Genomic DNA, 20,192 nt, shown 5'->3' on the forward strand with positions numbered 1-20,192 from the left:
TCATCCTTGAGAACAGAAAAAAGGGTTTATTCTTCAAAAAATAACACTATTCATGTGTAATTCTCTGCCTTACCCTGTCTCTCTGATCCTCAACCTCCAACATTCCAACTGCCCACCCAGACACCACTGCTGGCATCCGGACTCAGCGGTCAGGCTTTAACCGCCATGAGCAGAATGTGTACTTTCTTCCCATTTTGGTGGTTGACAGCGGTCCTCCCTCCCTCAGCTCCACCGGCACCCTGACCATTCGTATCTGCGGCTGTGACACAGGTGAGAGCTACTGCAGCAGCTGCGCCATTAGTAACAATAACTGTCACCGTCCGCATCAGCAGTACTAAAAGGTCATACACATGCTTTTAGTTGGCAAACAAATTCTTATCAACTCCTATTTGTCCAAAGCAAAAAACAACAACAAGAAACCAAGAGCACAAATCGAAAGAGATTTTAGTAGGTAAAATGTATGAATGAGCAAACACAGCTTAATGTTTGTCCACTGAACGCACTAATAAGTACAGCTGAAGGCGTGGAACGAATATTTTTATTTTTCTTTCTCTTGCAACCCCAGACGGAGCCATCCAGTCCTGCAACGGCACAGCCTATGTAATGAGTGCTGCTCTCAGCCCCGGGGCACTTATTGCGCTACTGGTCTGCATGCTCATCCTCATAGGTAAGCAGATGGATGGACTCATGAGTGTGTCGAGTGTGTAGCACGGACATGGACGCGCGAGGCAATAAATGGATGCATGATGGATGGATGAGCACGATTCATTAGTATTGCTTCTCTTGGGGTCACCGCTAAGTTCAACGAAACCAGCAAGACCACTGGAAGCAGTTTTATGTACCAGTCAAAGACGGCTGAAACTGAGAGCTGCATCACGAGTCCAAAAAATGATGCAACCAAGTGTGTGTATTTTAATGGATTTTAGAGGTTATATTTGAAGAAGTCTTTTAAATAAACAGACCAAAGACATTTCAATGGATAAATAATGAATACAAACAACATAGTAAGTTTGAAATGCTTCATTTTCCTCGATGTCTACAATGTTTTCTATTCATTTAGCCATTTAAGAGGGTGTTGGCAGATTTTCAACCAGCTTCGTATCGTTGTGAGTTGTGCAAGCAAACAAACGTTCTTTCATCCATGTTGGCTGCAGGAAGAGCCCCCACCCCATCCCCCGACACACCCACACACTCATTCGATTAAACTACAGATTCAACTTCTGCTTTGACAACAGTTCAGTGGCAGCAGCCTCACCTGTACACGTGTGGCGGTTCTGCACTCAGATGTTGGATAGTTCCTCCTCTTCATCCAATTCAAACAGACGGAACAGCACTTGATTTCAGTTACGAGTGACCAGGGAGTTGCCTTTGAAGTCAACAAGCAGAGGGAATTCTGGTTATTGTAGGTTTTCTACCTTTTCTACATGTTCTCATGAAACATTCATATGATCTCATATGGAAATGTATGCACTTTTTTCCTTTTTTTTTTTTTCTTTTTTAAAACCACATAATCATACGAATGTCAAGTAACATGAGCGCTCAGTGCAGCTGTGAGAACCCCCGAAGCAAAGAACCTCAGGCAGAATGCAGGACTTTCCTTTTACCCTCTATGGAAAATTGGAATATTCTGGGATAGGCATGAAATTGCCAAGGTTAGGGTCTGGTAATGTTTAGGTTCAAATACAAGTAAATAAAACACAACGGCTGCAAATATCCTGATGTCTCACTGCAACATCCCCCTGACTCGATGTGGGCTACAATCAAACTTAATTACCTTCTGTAGATATTAATACACTCAGTGAATGAGAACAGCCTGACCTTTTCTCTGTTTTTCCTGGACACATTGCAACAATATTTGCCCATTTCTAATGGATGGAAAAGACATTTTTCTGTTTGGGTTCTTTTCAAAATGAACTCTTCATTTCAAGATTGAAACCGCACATGCCATGGATGAAAAGCCTGAGATGAATGACATAAAAGCAAAATAAATTTTTCATCTTGCTTCCACAAGCGACATTCTTGTTTGACATTTTGTTGGTACTCTTACGAGGGAAAGCACAGCAGCACAGATGATGCCTGTGTTTATGAATGGTATCAAGTCACTTTGATCAAAGAGATGGAATGAATGTGAGTGGAGGAAAGACAGAGAGAGAGAGCAAGCAGGCAAAGAGCTACCTCAGCACTTGTATCTCTCAGGAGCAGCTGGCTTTAAATATACAAGGCTTTCAAGGCATTCCCTGATATTTATACTCACTCATGCACATACAAATGCACACATGCATGCACACAGTCACCTTCTTGGAGACAGAAGAGGTTTTAGTATTGTCATATCTGAAAATTTAATGAATTAGCCTCTCGCTCTCGCACTGTATGTTTTACCATCGAGCTCCTCTGTGTCAGTAAGACGCAACAACGATGTCACCGTGTTTTGTCTCCGCGGCTCTCGCCGCTACACGCTTTGCATCATGCAGGCAGCCAGTGATGGATGATGTGACACCAGGCTGCTTTAACTGTGACTAACATTGCTATCCTTTTCTTTTAAGAGCTTTTCTAATGAGAGCTGTTAAAACCCGCTCTCCATTAACCAAACCATCTACTTGAATGGACTTCAAAAGCTAAAACATCATTTATTCATTGCAGTTTTAAAAGCCTCAACAAAAAAAATGTTATGTACAAATCTGAGGCAACCTTTGCTGGCTATAAAACATACGTAAATAAATAAATAAAATGTTGGAGGGATGTCATGCTGTCCAGAATACCAAAACACACTGCAAAGCGTGAAAATGATTTCTTTATAGCTCAGGGAAAGCCTGAGTCTCTGTAGGAAAATACAAATGCATAATTCAACTCGCTTATTTTTCATTAAAGCCTTAATGATCTGACAGACATTACATTTGTAATGCACATTTTAAGGGTGGCACAGGGGTGCAGTGGTGAGCACTGTCGCCTCACAGCAAGAAGGTTCTGCTTTGGAGTCCCGGCTCGAGCACGGGATCTTTCCAGCGTGGGTTCTCTCTGGTACTACGGCTTCCTCCCACAGTCCAAAGACATGCAAATGGGGATGAGGCTGATTGATACTCTAGACTGACCGTAGGTGCGGCTGTGAGTCTGTCTATATGTGTTGGCCCTGCAATGGACTAGCAACCCATCCAGGGTGAACCCCGCCTCTTGCCGGAAAACCCCTAGGATAAGCTCCTACCCCCCCCCCCCCCACGACCCTTAGGAACAGGATAAGCGGAAGAAAATGGATGGATGTACATTTTTACGTGAGCTATTTTTGTATTATTTCATGTTTCATGCAATTTTGATTCCACTAATGGAACCACGTCATGTATAGTCCGTCGGAGTCAGTGACTCTAATCAGTGTTACATCCACGCCACTCTGAGTGACTGATTGCTAGAAAATGGACTAAACGTGTCTCGGGCTAAATCACAGCCTTGCTTTCTGACGGTTATCTGGCAGACAGTAAATCTGAAGACTGCAGGGGCTGAGATCAGGGAGATGCCTTGTGTTTTCACAGTGTGAACAACAGATGGGTGTTTGTGTGCAGGCAGCCTTCTCTTATCTTAACACTTTACCGTTTCTCCTTTAGTTGCTGAGTAAAACACACATGCATTTCGCGTGTACAGCACATGACAGACAAATTGCTTCTCACTTATTAATTGCAGTAAAATCCACTTTCTCTACGCACAATTAAATGCAACTCGTCTACTCACACATACACACACTCACACTCTCTCTCACTCCTCTCTACACACACTGCAACTACTTAACCATCCTGCACTCCCTGTCTCCAGAGACTGGACCACCTCTATTACATCAATTGTTGGGTGATGAGAAAAATGAAAACAAATTTCTGCCTAATTACTTTACAAACAAACAGTCCCTCTATCAGTTCATTTAAAGGCCTGATGTTATGAATCCATTCCGCTGCGCCACAGCATCTGCATGCATCCATTCCAATTAACTCCCATCTGCTCGTGATGAACTGGGTGGGGGCAACCAGCGCAGCCCAGGGGTAAATTAACTGTCTTGTCAGGAACGCTTATCATAACATCTGTACACATGGGGAACAGCTTTGTATGTAGAAGGCAGCTTTACACAGGTACATATGGTTCCTACAAAAGTGAAAAGTGTTGTATTAATGTTGCCTGAGGCTCGCTAATCTTCAAGTTAAATGGGTTTTCAATAGCTTGCAGTTCAAGCATCTGTGTACCTAATTGGCAGTGACACTCATGGTATCAGTGAGTGAGGTTATTGGATCGTTTTTGCTTCAGTCTGTGCTGCCAGATATTGCATCTTCAGTACTATTTAGAGAAGGAGCAGCAGGCCTGAATATACCCTGGATTTAAACTCATTACCCTTTGGCAGAAATCACAGTTTCTAATCCAAAAAAAGGATTTGTGTATTCATGAAAACATATTGTTTTATTATTTTTTTAATTGACGTGTGACCTTGGAGAGAGGCAACGGGAGTAAGAGCGGCATAAATGGTTCTGTACCTACCTTTTCTGAGATGTCGAAGACAGAAAAAGATAAACATATAACGCTACTGGCTTATACGCAATGCGTCTGAAATATATTAGATATGAATATATTGCAGCAACATTAATGTTATGATCCACCTTACAGTCCTGTAATGAGTGCTGACATGAGGTTTTTGGGACTGCTTGTTTATCGATATTATTGTTGTAATTATTCCCACAGTATGACATGAGTTGAGCTCCCTTCGAAACAAAATGACAAGATTAGCCTCTAATGGGCTGATTTCCATCATGCAGTGCTGAATAAATAGCCAAGTGAAATAATTTGATTTTAGGGTTTACTCAGGAACACAAGAATAATTCATGAGCAACATTGTGGGCAAGCATTATCCTACGAGTGCTTATTGAAAATGTGATTGTGTCGCTTAAAAATAACACAAAATAATTTGGAGGATATTTTTTTAAATTGTAGCACAGGAAAAATGATAAAAGCCATATTTAAGCCCTCCCTTCACACTTGGCACTTGAATTTCAAATGCGTTTTGCACCAGACATTGGTGAGTTCCCATGTATATGTGATTTTACACATTTAAATTTAATATGTAAGATCTTAAATTCATATGAAAACAATGTGGAACATGTACACTTTTCACAAATTTGGACTGTATTCAGAAAACACCCGATTTTGCAGTTTTGTTTGAATGAGTTACGTGGTAACACGTGAATCCCGTTGGCTCTGAAACTCTTGGATTTATATGTAAATCCAGTGTTGAACAAATGAAATTACATGTCAGTTTGTAACAAATGGCTGAGACAGAAGCATGAAATGACGCCTGAAAACACTCCACCAGACTCCACCTGCCCCTTTTTGTTCTTGGGGGTCACATCTTTCTCATCATGTCAACATCTCTGACATATAAGACAGGACTAATAGTTTGCGGTTTTCTGTCACTGTCCTCATTAGAGTGAATTTAGATTGTCTTTGCATGTTTAGTATGCATGACAGTCTGTTGTGCTGCAATTTACCACAAACCATGACTGTTTCCTCAAAACCCATGGCAATTAATTAACCCCATTCATGGAGAAGAATAAACACAATGGTTACAGACGTCGCCTTCCCAGTGGAGCCCAACAAACAATGAAAGAGGAGAAGGTCTGTACAATCAGACACAAAATCCCATTTTCAAGATCAGCGCGAGTCATTGAAAGGAGTTTTTACTCCACAAGTTATTTTTTGGAACCTTTACACCCTGGACAGGAACCAGTTCTTTAAAAGATTACATGCTTGACATTAACGTCATTACACTTTGCCCTGAAGATGGAAAAATAAAAACACTGGGGAAGGAGGCTAAAGCAAAGGCGAAACATGCAGTTAAGTACTAACATCCAGACTTCTAAGGTCACTTTCAAAGAGAACATTTTTTTCATGAGCTTTCATCAGCCATTTTAATAAAGTGCCTTAATGTGTAAATTTCCTCCGCACAGCACAAAACATCCTGATCTGGGCGTATCTCATTTTTCAATGTACTGATGGGTGTTGTGGTGGGTTCAGAACATCAAACACTATGTCCGTCTCAGACAGCTCAGGCCCCGCTGTAATAGATGGCCCTTTTCTCCCTGTGGGCTTGTAGGCATTTGTTTTAGGCACAGGCTATCTGTTCCAGAAGATGCATAGTGCCCACTGGTTAATGATCTATCTCAATGTCCCTTCACTGGCATCTATTAGTTGGCCATTGTCCTCACTAAACGGAAGAAAATCACATCCTGTCTGTGCGTACACATCCTGCATAGCTGACCAGCTACAGTACATACATCCTGACGCTGCTCAGAACTCAACAACTCAGGTCAATCTACTCACTTTGTAATCTGTCCGTGATTGGATTTCTATAACAACTAATCAGCTATGCTCTGTGTACTGAAAAGTGACTCGCTGCTGTGAACCGAATCTTAACAGACACTATTTAGAGATGGAATAAATGGTTTGGCAATAACAAGGGCAAAATGACTTGTTCCCCTGCTATAGTGATGTGTTAAAAATGACACCACGGGACAGCAGGAAGTAAAAGCAGGATTCCTTGGCGGTGGAGTAAAGAAGTCAATGTTATGTCAAACATTTGTTTTCCTCTCTTCAAAATATCTTGATAGCTGCAAAATCACAGAGTACAAGAAGAGCAGCTGCATTTCCATTGACTACTCTATCATGACCGGGGATGCGTGGTAGGTGGCTGGCGCCACTTTGTCTGCTGAGCTGACTTCCTGTATCACTTTAGTGATTTTGTCATCACCATGCGCTGCACAACAATCTGTCATCATTACTTGTTTACTGGTTTAGCAGTTAAACAGTATGATAAGAGAAGATTTCTTTAAGAAAAAGTCTGAAAAGAAGTAGAATAGAATACAGTATTACAATTAAATACCATCCATTTTCTGCTGCTTATTCCTGTTAAGGGTTTGCGGGGGGGCTGGAGTCTATCCCAGCGGCTACAGGCGAGAGGAGGGGTTCATGTGGGCGGCATGGCTCAGGGGTAGAGTGGCCGTCTAGCAACCGAAGGGATGCTGGTTCGATCCTCGACCCCCGTGACCATGTCAAAGTGTCCTTGAGCAAGATACTGAACCCATAATTGCTCCTGATGAGTAGGTTGGCGCCTTGCATGGCAGCCTCCACCATCAGTGTGTGAGTGTGTGTGTGAATGGGTGAATGAGATGACACTGTAAAGCGCTTTGAGTGCTGCTAAGGTAGAAAAGCGCTATATAAAATTGAGTCCATTCACCCTGGACAGGTCGCCAGTCCATCACAGGGCCAACACATAGAGACAGACAACCATTCACACTCACAGTCACACCTACGTTCAATTTAGAGTATCAATCAGCCTCGTCCCCTCTTGATGTCTTTGGACTGTGGGAGGAAGCTGGAGTACCAGAGAGAACCCACACAGGAACAGGGGGAACATGGAGACTCCACACAGAAAGATCCTGTGCCCGAGCCGGGACTTGAACCCGGAACATTCTTGCTGTGAGGCGACGGTGCTGATGACTGCACCACAGTGCCGCCTACAATTAAATACATTATGTACATTTTAAATAATGTAATTTATTTTCTTTTTTTGTATTCATACATTTTTATTCATTATTTATTTATTCATTTCAAGAAGGATTTATCTGATTTGCAAATGGAATCTCTAGATCTGGTGGAGATTTCAGCGAGACAAGAGCAGCCCTGGGTGTCTGGAACAAGTGAGGCTTCTCTAATCATGAATGTAGGCAGTAATTAAAAGTACTAAGCTGAAATTAAAGCCTCATGAATTACTCTGTGCATACAGCCTGTGCTTCACTCTCATTTTATGAGTCTGTATGGTGATCCCTTTTAAGACTTAATTTTCAAAAGCATTTTGTTCTCTTTGAAGTTGGTTGCCTCTGGTTTTAAGTTGTGATGAATCCTCAAAGTCGCAGTTTCACTCCAGTTAGATTAGTATTGATATACACATGGTCTCCATTAAGCCATTTGAATCATATTTCTGGGCAAGGCAATCAGGATCGTGGAAAATCGATGCTCATGCATTTGAAATGTAAAACTTGACAATACATTATCTTTCCCTGCTGTTATTTGCCCTGAGAAGTGAAGTCAAAGTTACACTGACTGCTGCTAACTTTCTAACTGTAAATAATTAAATGCAACACATACAGCGCATGAATGGTACTGCACCCGCACTAATTCTGTACAAATGTCATACATTTAGTATCCTTGGTAGAATTAGTTTCTCTTGGCCATGTTTTTTTGTGCAGCATATCTCTTTATGGTGTGTGAAACTCTGCTGATGCAAGTCCTTCATGTCTATACGTTGTGTGTCCTAGAAAGTGAGCGTGGGACATGTGGCACTATTTTAGAACGCAGTGGTTTTCTTTGTAGAAACTCCTTCCACACACCATTATTATATAATGATGTTGGTCTTTCCTTCCTTCTCTCCTCTGTTGTTCTGTCTCTCCCTCCATCAGTCCTTGTCTTGCTGATCCTGACCCTCAAGCGTCACAGGAAGGGTCAGAGGATGACAGAGGATGAGGAGGACATGAGGGATAACGTCATCAAGTACAACGACGAGGGCGGAGGGGAACAGGACACTCAGGCATATGACATGAGCACCCTGAGGAATCTCTATGACTTCCCCGATGCTAAGGCCTGTGACACTGGCCCGGACATTCGCTCACTGCCACAGTGGATACAAGCAAACCGGGTAAGTGGTGCAGCAGAGGGAGCAGCAGCGGCAGCTGCAGCTGACTTCTCCCTATTCAAAGGCTACATCAGAAAGAAGGTGGAGCAGGCTGACGCTGACCTGTCAGTGCCGCCATATGACTCGTTTCAGACGTACGCCTTCGAGGGCACCAGTTCGCCTGCTCTCTCTCTCAGCTCAATCCACACCCTTTCCACCACCTCTGAACAGGATTTCTCATACCTCAGCGACTGGGGACCACGTTTCAGGCAACTGGCCGGCTACTATGCTCCAGGAAACACTGATGAGGAGGGGTCCTAGCACAGTGTCTCCTCTGCAGAGAAACATTTAACCTCTCCCTTGTCCTCTTCTTCATCCTCTTCTCTCCCACTGGTCCTCTATGGAGAACAGGACTATGTGCTTCTTCAAAGACAGAACAGAACCTCTGTACCCCTTTGAAAGAAAAAAAAAAGGAAAATCCAGAGTCAAACTTTGAACTCAGTTTTGTACCCACTTGTATTTGGTTTTTGAGCGACTTTTTAGACTTCAGCATGAAGGCTCTGAGAATGATGAGAGAAAGAGAAAAGATAGAGCGATGTCTCGTCCCCCAAAAATGCCATTTAGATAAAGTTGGGTGGCAAATAAAAGGGAAAAACTAAAAATGCTTCAGTAAGATGGTTAACAAACAGCCTGAACAGCCTGAATGGTGAATCTTGTCAAAGAAGTCTCTGAACTAAGATGTTCACTATTTTGGGGGGTTTAACAACGGTGTTGGAGAATTCCTTCAAACATCTCGATTCACACGTGCTCAGCTGGGTTGAGGTCTGCAATGTCCACAGAACTTGATTTACATCATTTCTAAACCCTTAACTGACCTCTTTTGCCTTGTATGGAAGCATGTACATTCATTACGTTAAACCACTTATTTTGTTTCTGGTTCAGTCTTTCTTTTGATATGTGTCTGTACGTCTGAAGGGAAGAATTTCTCTCCCTCAAAAGAAGACCAAGGACATTTTTTTTCCCCAACTAATACTGTTTACATACTATTACTTCAGTAGAGTTTAACAACGCCAAGGCAACCAGTCAAAAACAGTATTTATTTAAAGGGCAAATATGTGTATTTATTAGTTTTTATGTATTTATTTATTTATTTATTGACATTTTCCACTTGGAACAATAAACTCTGTTGAAGTTGTAACACAGTGAGGGAAGAAAGACGTAAAAAGAGACACCCTGGGGGACAGAAAGGACTGTAGAGGCAGTGGCACAAAGGGTCATATAAAAATTACATTCTGAAAAATGTTTGTATTTATTTTCTATGACCGCTTTTTTGTAATATAACAAACTTTAAGTTGGACAGATGAAACACAAAAGTAAACAGAAAGTGGGAACAGATGAAAAACAGAGGTGAAGAAGAAATGAGCTGCCAGTTCAGTACGAACCATTCACACTGACATATCTACCCTGTATTTTAGTGATTTCTAAAGAGGTTTTTTTTTTGGACGTTGCAAAACGAGGACAATTGTGTGTTAACGATTTCTTCTTTTTTTTTATCCTCTTCACAGCCAATTTTAAGGCAATAAGGCACAAACCGCAACAGTGATTTAAGACTAAACAAAATCCCTGTTTCATGGAATTGTCTGGTGGCCAACTTTGTCCTACGGGGACGTGAGTTTCATTCCAGAGTTTTGTGTGAATGTGTACGATATGTTCAATTCATTTTATATCTTGAGAGGTTTGCTTTGCCTTTGATATTTTGTTTACTTTTTTTGGGGGGGGGGGGGTCGTGACAAAAGAATGGTTGTGTTTGATTTTAGCGGGAGAGGTTGAAGGGTACCATGAGAGGAAGGGTCACACCCACCTGATATCCACAACCTATTTAATGTTGACCTTAACTTGCAAATGTATGGAAAATTACAAAAGAAAAAAAATTAAGACAAATAAATATTTAAATTTTTTTTATAAAAACCTATATCTCATTGTGTGTAATGGACTAAATTCCTCTAGCAAATGATATCACAGTGGTAAAGTAAATAGATCCGTGTTGCTAATTATTGTTTGTCTCTTGTTTGCAGAACCTGTCTCTGGAGTTTTGAATAATTGTGGACAAAACTTGTGTTTTCATCAGCGGTAATTTCAGAGAGGAGTCCTAGATGGAAACAAACAGGCTATGTGACAGGCCAAAGACAGTCTCCTCTCAGCGTGGCTCCCTCCTGAGTGCCTTCTGCCAAAACTACTGTAATTGTCAGAATCACCAGAGGATGACGAGGAATATGAAGCTGCTTTCATCTTTACGATCTGTTGCTAAAACTGAAAGTCAGGCGGTGGCTGGGATTCACATCCAGAACTGAGTTTTACCCCCCCCCCCCCCCCCCAAAAAGTGTCTTGTTGGTTAGTTATAAGCTCTAAATGTTTGCTCAAGAGGGCGATTAAAAAATTCCAGTGGATTTTGATAAAAAAAATACATATTCATGCACTTATCACACTCTTTATAACACTTCACTTTTACAATTGAAGGAGAAATGCAACAAATAAGCAAATTGCATTCCTTCACACCTTGAGATCAACGCCAATGTGATTAAAAATATAATTATGCCTTTAGGTTTCTGAAAAAGAATGAGCAACTTCACTTTCTTTTAATTAAAGATATGGACTATTGGATCGAGAAAGAATAAAGTTCAATTAGTTACATTTAAACTCTATTCAACAACTTGAATTACGGTTTACATCAGCAACTCTTTGGATTTGCTCTGAGCTGATTTGCTTCACATGCATTTCACTATGTATCTTTGCCACGGAGTGATTTTGACCACCCATTATCAAAGTTAACCTTTAGCTTGTCAACATTTTCTAACTGACAAATGAATGTCACGGCCTGGATGGATATATGCAAATGTAGGTCATCACGAGCACCACGGTAATTGTGGTGAATCTGTTTGCACCTTCTAAAGAAACTCTGTGAAGACAATGTCATCCGAGTGGCTGCAGGCCATGTGACTAATGCTTTGAAAGGCGAGATTAAAGAATAATCACACATTCAGAGGAAGAAAGTTCCTCTGGTCACTTCAGGCCTATTTTTCACACAAACAATCCTCTCATTCATCGTCCATCATTGTCAAAATCAGAACATTTACCCCAAGTCCACTGGCAACGTGGGTCCATAATTAATTATGGATAGAAGTTTGGTGATTGACGGTTCTTTAGGGAATCGCTATGTGCACATTAAATGGCTTCTTGTTTTACGTCTGCACTTGGCTGACAATTGATAAAACATGGGGGAGGGGGACATGAATGTGCACCACAGATAATAGATGACAATAATCCATTCAGCCTAAATACTCTGCATATAGAACAACAGTTTTTGCAACAACAAAGACCAACATTGTCTCTCCTCCCTGGACACATTTTAGAACTTGAAAAGACATCAGAACTTAACTCTTGATTGATAGATGAAGGTGAAATAGAACCTTCAATAGAATGGCGGCTGTAAGTCGGTGCTCTTGGAGGATGTCAACACGTGTTATGGGTGAACAGCTGATTAAAAATCCAACAACAAGGCCTTGCATACTGACATCATGCTAATTTTGTATTATGTTAGAGGATCATTAGCATCAAAAGAAGCAAACCCGACACAATAATGTCTGAGACGACTTGATCCATTCATCTTTGTATATCCCCTTGAAACTGTATGACTGGCTCTCACTGAGGCTCCACCAAATCTTTCAGATGAAGACACTCCCCACCCCCCCATGAACATCACTCCACATGGACTGACATCAGCCATCATCACATCTCCCCCTAAACGGTTCTGAAAAAAATCCTCTTAACAAGATCTCCCTCAAGGCACCAACCTTTAAAGAATTATGGAGGGGGGGAAAAAAAAAAAACCTGAAATGTCACATTCAAAAAGCTGGAGATGAGCATGCTTGATGTCGTCAGATGCCCCCAGAACAAAAGGCTATGTTTGTTTGCCCTTCAAAGGACGGATCTGCAGGAGTTGCAGATTTGGTTTCTGCACACAAGGTGCATTGAAACAGTATAAATCCAGTCATTAACCTGCAGCCTATCCAAGGAGACATGCTTATACCTATCACTCAAAAGTTATTTTACAGAACACGCAGTACTTCATTAGCGATGATCACATTCAAGATTTATGGATGAATTAATGGTTGTCCAGGCAGCTGATCTCTCATCAGGGAGGTGTTTCAAGCTTGAGATTCTTTTCCCACAGGAAGGCAGGGAGAGAATCTCATGCCTCTCGGCACAGTATTAGCCTTTATGTAATAATAAGAAGACATACAGAGCATAAATCTCAGCATGCTCGGGTGTTTTCCCAGTATAATCCACACTTTGGTACCCTTGCTTCGATCAATTGTCCTCTAAATAGAGATCATAATTCAGGTCTGGGTTGTCAACGTGTAAAAACTCGTCAAGGACAAAGGAGGAGTCTTGTCACTGCGTTCTCCAAATTTGATTTCCATGCCTGCGCTTTTTGTTTAATTACTCAGTAAATCATCTTAATTGTGTTGCTCTGGACCCAAGTCTAGGGTATGATTTATTTGAGTTAAATATGGTTTTTATGCTTTCTCTCCCTTGACTGCTGACTACTGACACTGTCACTGTCATCTTACAGATACAAGTGCCTAAATAACAATGAACAATCGGCTGTTTTGGCGATTGATGTACTATAACAATGCTAGATAAACACCAGTAAACATTACCTGAATAGTGATAAACAGGCCTGTTTGGCCAGTTTTATTTGCTTGCCAATACTTTGTTTTCACACCTGTGCTAAAATTGGCCATAAAACCCCATTTGGCAGGACAGATGCTGTGAAGATAAAGATAAAGTACTGTACAAGGTAAGTGAATTATGTTTGTGTATCACATGAATGAACTCATGTGTTGCCAAACGTCTGCCATGACTGAACAGACATTTGCTACCAGGAGGACATTTGAACAATGATTCACCAACCAGGAGGAATTTTCTACCCACAAAGATTCTGAACTGCAGTATTTTGGGGGATTTGATCTTAGATAAGAACAGACTCTATACAAGCTCAAGATCAGATTTGATAACATTTGAATTATGATGCGGCTCGTTTAAACTGCAAGCAACAGCAGGTTTGAACCCAGAACCTTCTACCTATGGTGCCCGAAACTTTAAATAACCATACAGAAAGGACTATAATCCTCCTCTTTATGAAAAACGTTTCAATAATTGTATTTGCCATGTGTTATTCACTTAGCCTGTGTTTACATTTCCTCTCTACATGATGGGGTAAGTGCTGTCTCAGCTCTGTGGGGATGTAATTCCAATAGGCAAACACTAAATCTTTATTTTCTCAATATATTCATCTTTAAGTTTAAATGTAAATGCACAGAGGTTAAAAGGGCTTATGAAAATACGTAAATACACATTATTGAAGCTCACCAAACAGCTAAAATGAGAGGCAAAGCAAGAGAAATGCATAAAACATGCAGAATAATGTTTGTTCAAAGAGTATGATGCACACTTTTTCCCAGATAATTCTTTTTTTTATCATGGCAAAGTCCATGAAGTGACAAAAGATTGTGCCTGCAGTTTTCATCATGCTTGAGTTGTTTGATATTTTTGAATTTTCCCTTATGGAAAACACTTACTCAACTGCTGGGTGTACAGGGAACTTTTGATCACAGACAACACCTTCAACTCATTTTCAGTGAAAATGAATGTGTGCGTGCCTGTGTGTGTTAACAGTATATACCCACCTGTGTGGGTATAGTCTGCATCTGTGCTATCCAGTCCATAACCTCCTCAAGCAAGAAGACATGCATACGTAACCTTCATACATTATTAACTTCACAGCAGGGGAGAATGGCTGCTCTTATGGAAGGAGACTACAGTGGGATTCAAGATACCATTCCTGAGATGCTTCCACATTTCCCCTCACTGGAGTGAGTTGAAGCTGATTTTTGTCAACTGATATATTTTAAAATGGGAGGCGGCATGGCTCAGAGGTAGAGTGGCCATCTAGCAAGGTCACTGGTTCGATCCTCAAAGTATCCTTGAGCAAGATACTCAGCCCCTAATTGCTCCTGATGGCTCTGCAATGGACTGGCGACCCGACCAGGGTGAACCCTGCCTCTCACCCAATGTCAGCTGGGATAGGCTCCAGCCCCGACCCTTAACAGAATAAGCAGTATAGAAAATGGATGAATGAATGTATGATTAACAAAGAGGTGTCAATAACATTAAAAGTTGAAAGGAACTTATAAACTTACAGTGGTGCCCTCTAGGAGCACTTCTTCCCATACATCGAGTACAAGGATTTTAGCACCAGCTGCAGCATCATTATCCTCCTGTTCCAAAGCCCTGTGTAGCTTGTAGGTGCTTCTAAAATATGAGGTAGGGTTCTTTGATGGTGGCAAACTTATCACCCAGGCACATTTTGCATTATACTTTGGAGTTCTTCTCCTTTTCACCCACAAGCTCTTTACTAAAGGATTAGTTATTTGAAAAAAAAAAGTACATCAAATTAATTGATTGCTCAAATTGTTAAATGGACTTTTTTTTTTTTTTTTTGGTTCCAACAAAAAGGTCCTCTGAGTACTCCATCAAGCCATCAAGTGATTTAGTAACATGTTACACTGATGGAGAGTACGACTGAGGATAGCTATTTTAAGTCTGTTGACCCAACCATCCATCCACTTTCTTCCACTTATCCTGTTAAGGGTCGTGGGGGGGGCTGGAGCCCAGCAGCCTTCAGGCGAGAGGCTCGCCCTGGACGGGTCGCCAGTCCATCACAGGGCCAACACATAGAGACAGACAACCATTCACACTCACAGCCACACCTACGGTCAATTTAGAGTATCAATCAGCCTCGTCCCCTCTTGATGTCTTTGGACTGTGGGAGGAAGCTGGAGTACCAGAGAGAACCCACGCAGGAACAGGGAGAACATGGAGACTCACACAGAAAGATCCTGTGCCCGAGCCGTAACTTGAACCTGGATCCTTCTTGCTGTGAGTCGACAGTGCTGACCACTGCACCACAGTGCCGCCTACCACTGAAATCACAATCATCCAAATATGTATGTAACAGAACCGTGAAAGTAAACATCCTGAAGCAGAACTAATGTAACTTTCTGTACTGAATCATGAGTTTAATATTAACACATTCATTCTCTTCCCACTTGCTTCCTGTCACATTTGTGCCAACATTTGAAAGATCTCAAACCAGAGTATATGAAGATGAATAACCAGTCCCCACCTCAAAATGGTACCCGAAGATTTAACAAATGACAGAATAACTGAATGAGATTCTTTGAGCATTGCCAAGTCTTACCATGATGATAGAAGTATAATTAGTAACAACTAGAAAGTGGAAGTTGTCACAAGGGAAAGCGACATTCTAATTTCATTTAATAAAAAAACACCAGTGATTAGACAATACGCAGGGCTGTAAGGTTGACTATGATTTTAAATGAGCCTTTATTCCTTTGTTGAATGAAATAATGTTAACCGCCTGTCAGGGTATTTTTTTTGTATTTGCTGGTCTATTGAGGTTGTATAATTGCATTTTACTGCCTTTCACCTCTCTCCTCCCTTTCCTTCCACCTCTCCTCCTCTTGTATCTCCTACCCTTCCACCCTCAGAGAAAAGTCATTTTTTATTTTGATTTTTCATCTGTACAGTGAGTTTGATCCCCATTCATTATGCAAATCAATTTAATTTCAGCTAAAACCTACGAGGGCAAGCAAGGGAGACTTGGTATGAAAGATCAATTAGGAAAAGATGAAAAGCAAATACAACAAATGCATTTGGAATGAAGCATTAGATTCTCCCTGGATCAGCTTTCAATAAATTAAACCGTTTTTCAGTTCAGCCTTTTTATCCATGAAGCAGTTGATTTAGGTTGACACCTATTTTGCCCTAAAACAATTGCACTCCTTGCCCAGTGTCGAGGGTGAGAGACAGATGGAGCTTCAGGATAAACTGTCTTAGTGATTACCCCCGCTTTCTCGTACAGTAAGTCAACATTATAAATCTTCGTGGAGACAGTGCAGCACTATCGGCCAACTCTAAAAGCCAATTACTTTCTAAATGGCCAGGCTCATGTAATATTTACAATGATATAGTAGGATCTACTTACATCAAGTCTATGAAATTCTAATGCAGAAATAATAATATTACGATCTTACTTTTCCAATAGTGCTCTTTATCTGTACTGTGTTACATTAGAGGCTGCTGCTCCAGTGTAGCAAGAAGTGATTATAAAGCAGCACAAAGATGAAAGTTAGTTTTTCACCATTCAGCATATTGAACATGTTTCCAAATTCTTATTTTTGTTTTTGCAAAAAAACCAAAGATTGCTTTGATGCTCTTTCATGCAGACCAGGCTTGCTCACACAGTGGCATGTTTACCACCGGAATTTCCTCTAAACTGCTGCTCATTTCCTCCTACGCTCCTGACAAATTTAATTACTTTTACCAAAAAGTTCAAAATCAGGCAGTCTATTAAATGAAGGTAACACAAACAAGACCCCATCACGAGAAGGTTGCACTGTGAAATAATCTGAGGTGTGTGTGTGTGTGTGTGCGTGTGTGCCTGTGTGCCTGTGTGCGTGCGTGTGTGCGTGCGTGCCTGTGTGCTAGTTATAATGTGTCTTCTTCATAGGGTCTGACAGACACAGAGTTAAGTTCAAGCTGTCTCAGCTAGCAAGACCTTGCCCACACTAGCCAAATGCACGCGCGCACACACACACACACACACACACACACACACACACACACACACACACACACGTACAGACATTGAACGCCATTGGCAAGGTTAGTACTCCGTCTCATGTCCTTACGATTCCACATTTTAATTTTTTGATCCATTCTCTGGTATGAAAATGATCAGGATGCCACTGCAGATGCATCTACGTAAGAAGCCCAACACCATCCTCATGAAAGCCAGAGGATTTTCAGCCTTAACACACATTTGTCAAACAGCCATAACATTAAAACCATCGACAAATGAAGTAAATAACAGAAAGCATTGTTTAGGAGAGAATGTGGGTGTTTAGCCATCTAATTTCTAGTTATGTTATCTAGATAATCTTCTCGATTTGCAGACCAGACGTTAGACAGATGGCAATGGACAAGCTAATTGTCTCAGGTGTCCCTGATGGGAGGAGCTCACACCTCTGGTAGCATCCTATTTTTTACCAGTACAGAGGCATTTGAACCAGCAGCTTCAACTTGATTCACTCACGTTAGGCTAGTCTAGGACGGTTGCACGCCACCATGAGGTGCCTAGCTAACATGAGGGTAGAGGATGTATTCTGAGTTCTCATATTATCATATTATCCAAATTTGTTGAGAGGAAAAACTCACGATGTGCACTTGCTTCCACTAGAGTGTGGGTGGAAGTCCTGCTCTTACAGACACAGAATGGAGGCAGCTGGTCGGATATGGCTGCTGTGTCTGCCATCTCTTTACGCAATCTAGAGCGCAGGTGCACCTAAAAACCCCACAGAAAAATTTGCAGATGTTAATCGAAGGAAGTGTCAGCATAAAGGGCATCTAGATGGTTCTATTCCCGTTTAAAAAAAAAAAAAAGATCAAAACTTACAAATGTAATGTGAACACTGCTACTATTCACTTGGTGAAAAGTTATTTAAAGGAATTAATATACATCCAGGTGACAATCAGCAGCCAATCAAAGCCCAGTATTATGGTATAATGTGAGATCATCTGCCTACACCAGCATCTGGGAACTAGGAGAGATACAGTATTTTGGTGGGTTTTTCCTGTGATGTCAGGCTGCGTGTCTCTGAGGGAATCATGTACTTACACTGCAAGGTTCCAAGACACAATGGAAAATGTAGTCACTGTTGTAATAAATACATTTGTAGCTCTGATCTACACAACAAAAGCTTGTGTATACACAGCTGCAGTGGATGAGGGTGGAAGATTCATAAATGACATTCGTACCTCTGATGTTAGAAGATGAGGATATTATCAAGAAAAGTTTCCTCACTCTGTTAGCTGAGTTTCAGACATTATTTGCTTTTTTCCAGCAAAGAATAGTTGATGATCTTAAAATGCACTTACTTTACAAAAACCCGTTTCTCACTCTTGGGTAATACTGATGGGCCCATAACTGTGCATAAGATGTAGACTTCTGTGATTTTCAACCAGCTTTATGATTACAATGTGGGTAGTATATCAGCTTTTGCCATCAAGCAGAAGATTTAGGGTCCCAATGGCTCCACTGAACAGACTGCAGCTCCCTTTTGTTCTGCAGTCAGTCAAACTGTTAAATGAGAGTCTGGGTTCAAAATATGGCCTTGGTGTTACAGTGTGGACTAGTCATGGGATGCAGTGGGGAAGAACAACAACAATACTCCTATTTGTTTTATTTCATACCTGGGCCTACGCTGATAGGCATCCTCATCTGCAAGTACTTTTTACGGCCTGAGTATAATATCCCTGGCTGGTCAGTTCAGTGTCTAAGGATGCTGGATCCTACTGATCTGATCAAGGGGCATCACCTCTAAACCTCCTCCAGTTCCTCAGTAGAGCTGCTGGGTCGTAAGGTGGAGAAGCTGATACAGCAGGGAGCAGACGGAGGAAGACCTGCAGTATGGGAGAGATCAATACTTTGAGAGAGTTTATGAACATCATTTTTACATGATTAAATAAAAGCATTTCAGTTATTACAAAAATAAGAGTAGACACACACACACACAATGTGGAAAAATATGCTATTCAGATAAAATCGTATGTGTGAAATAACAATCCACTGAAAATGGCCGGCCATAGTTCACCAAATACTGTGATAACTATGGTAATTTTAGTCCAGATTTATCTCATTTAAATGTTGAGCAAAGGCCAGATTCTGGCTAGCTGATGCTGCTTCTTTCTCTGCTGTCAGCCACACAGTTGCGTGTCACTGAGCCATCTCATTCAGAGGCAATGGATCGTCGTTATGGTCACTCTTGTAGCTTTTGCAAGGCAGTTGAAAATCACATATCAGACATCAGCAATGCACAAAGATGATGTCATGTAACCCTTTGAAGGCATCGGATGGAGAAGGTTAGCACATTTTGTGTGAATAGGGATGAAGGACAGCAAGAAACTGCAATTGAATATTCTTCAGGAAAGAAGACAAAATATGACCAGATGAGGAAATGATGAACGAGACGGACAGCAGCTTTAGCACAGAAATCACATGACCAATCTTCAATCCAAGACTGAGGCTGAAATTAACTGGCAGATTTACTCAATATTGATTCAATTTGATCTGCCTAACAGATATTTCACACCCAAGCCTGCAAATGTGAGAATATGTTGCAAATGTGTCCACAGCAAGGAGGATGTCTGCGAGCAAAGTCTGCAAACATCCCACTGGACCAAAGCTCTCCATATTCACATCACCCCTGCTTGCAAGGGCAAACTCGCCTGACACATCATTGCAAAGGACATAGCATAAGAGTATTCCTAGTCAGTTATAGAGAGAACGGACATCGCA

General features: G+C 41.3%; 1 protein-coding gene and 1 long non-coding RNA gene across 2 annotated transcripts in view; one reads left to right on the top strand and one right to left on the bottom strand.

Moving 5' to 3' along the window:
• Positions 1-10,619, top strand: part of cdh22 (cadherin 22) — a 183,350-nt gene extending 172,731 nt beyond the window's left edge. Inside the window, exons 13-15 of the mRNA XM_086199884.1 lie at positions 121-270; positions 566-667; positions 8,478-10,619. Of these exons, the coding sequence (XP_086056010.1) occupies positions 121-270; positions 566-667; positions 8,478-9,010 (785 nt within the window). The 3' untranslated portion in view covers positions 9,011-10,619. The remainder of the gene's footprint in view (positions 1-120; positions 271-565; positions 668-8,477) is intronic.
• Positions 1-20,192, bottom strand: part of LOC147268363 (uncharacterized) — a 163,861-nt gene that overhangs the window by 10,987 nt on the left and 132,682 nt on the right. Inside the window, exons 3-7 of the long non-coding RNA XR_015112127.1 lie at positions 19,088-19,297; positions 18,053-18,179; positions 8,933-9,142; positions 1,256-1,366; positions 74-259 (exon numbers count right to left, since the gene is read on the bottom strand). This is a non-coding gene — a long non-coding RNA (uncharacterized LOC147268363). The remainder of the gene's footprint in view (positions 1-73; positions 260-1,255; positions 1,367-8,932; positions 9,143-18,052; positions 18,180-19,087; positions 19,298-20,192) is intronic.

The sequence above is a fragment of the Aulostomus chinensis genome, chromosome 3, assembly GCF_037954235.1.
Source record: "Aulostomus chinensis isolate RoL2024-O1b breed Wild chromosome 3, RoL_Achi_v1.0, whole genome shotgun sequence".
Lineage (NCBI taxonomy): Eukaryota > Metazoa > Chordata > Actinopteri > Syngnathiformes > Aulostomidae > Aulostomus > Aulostomus chinensis.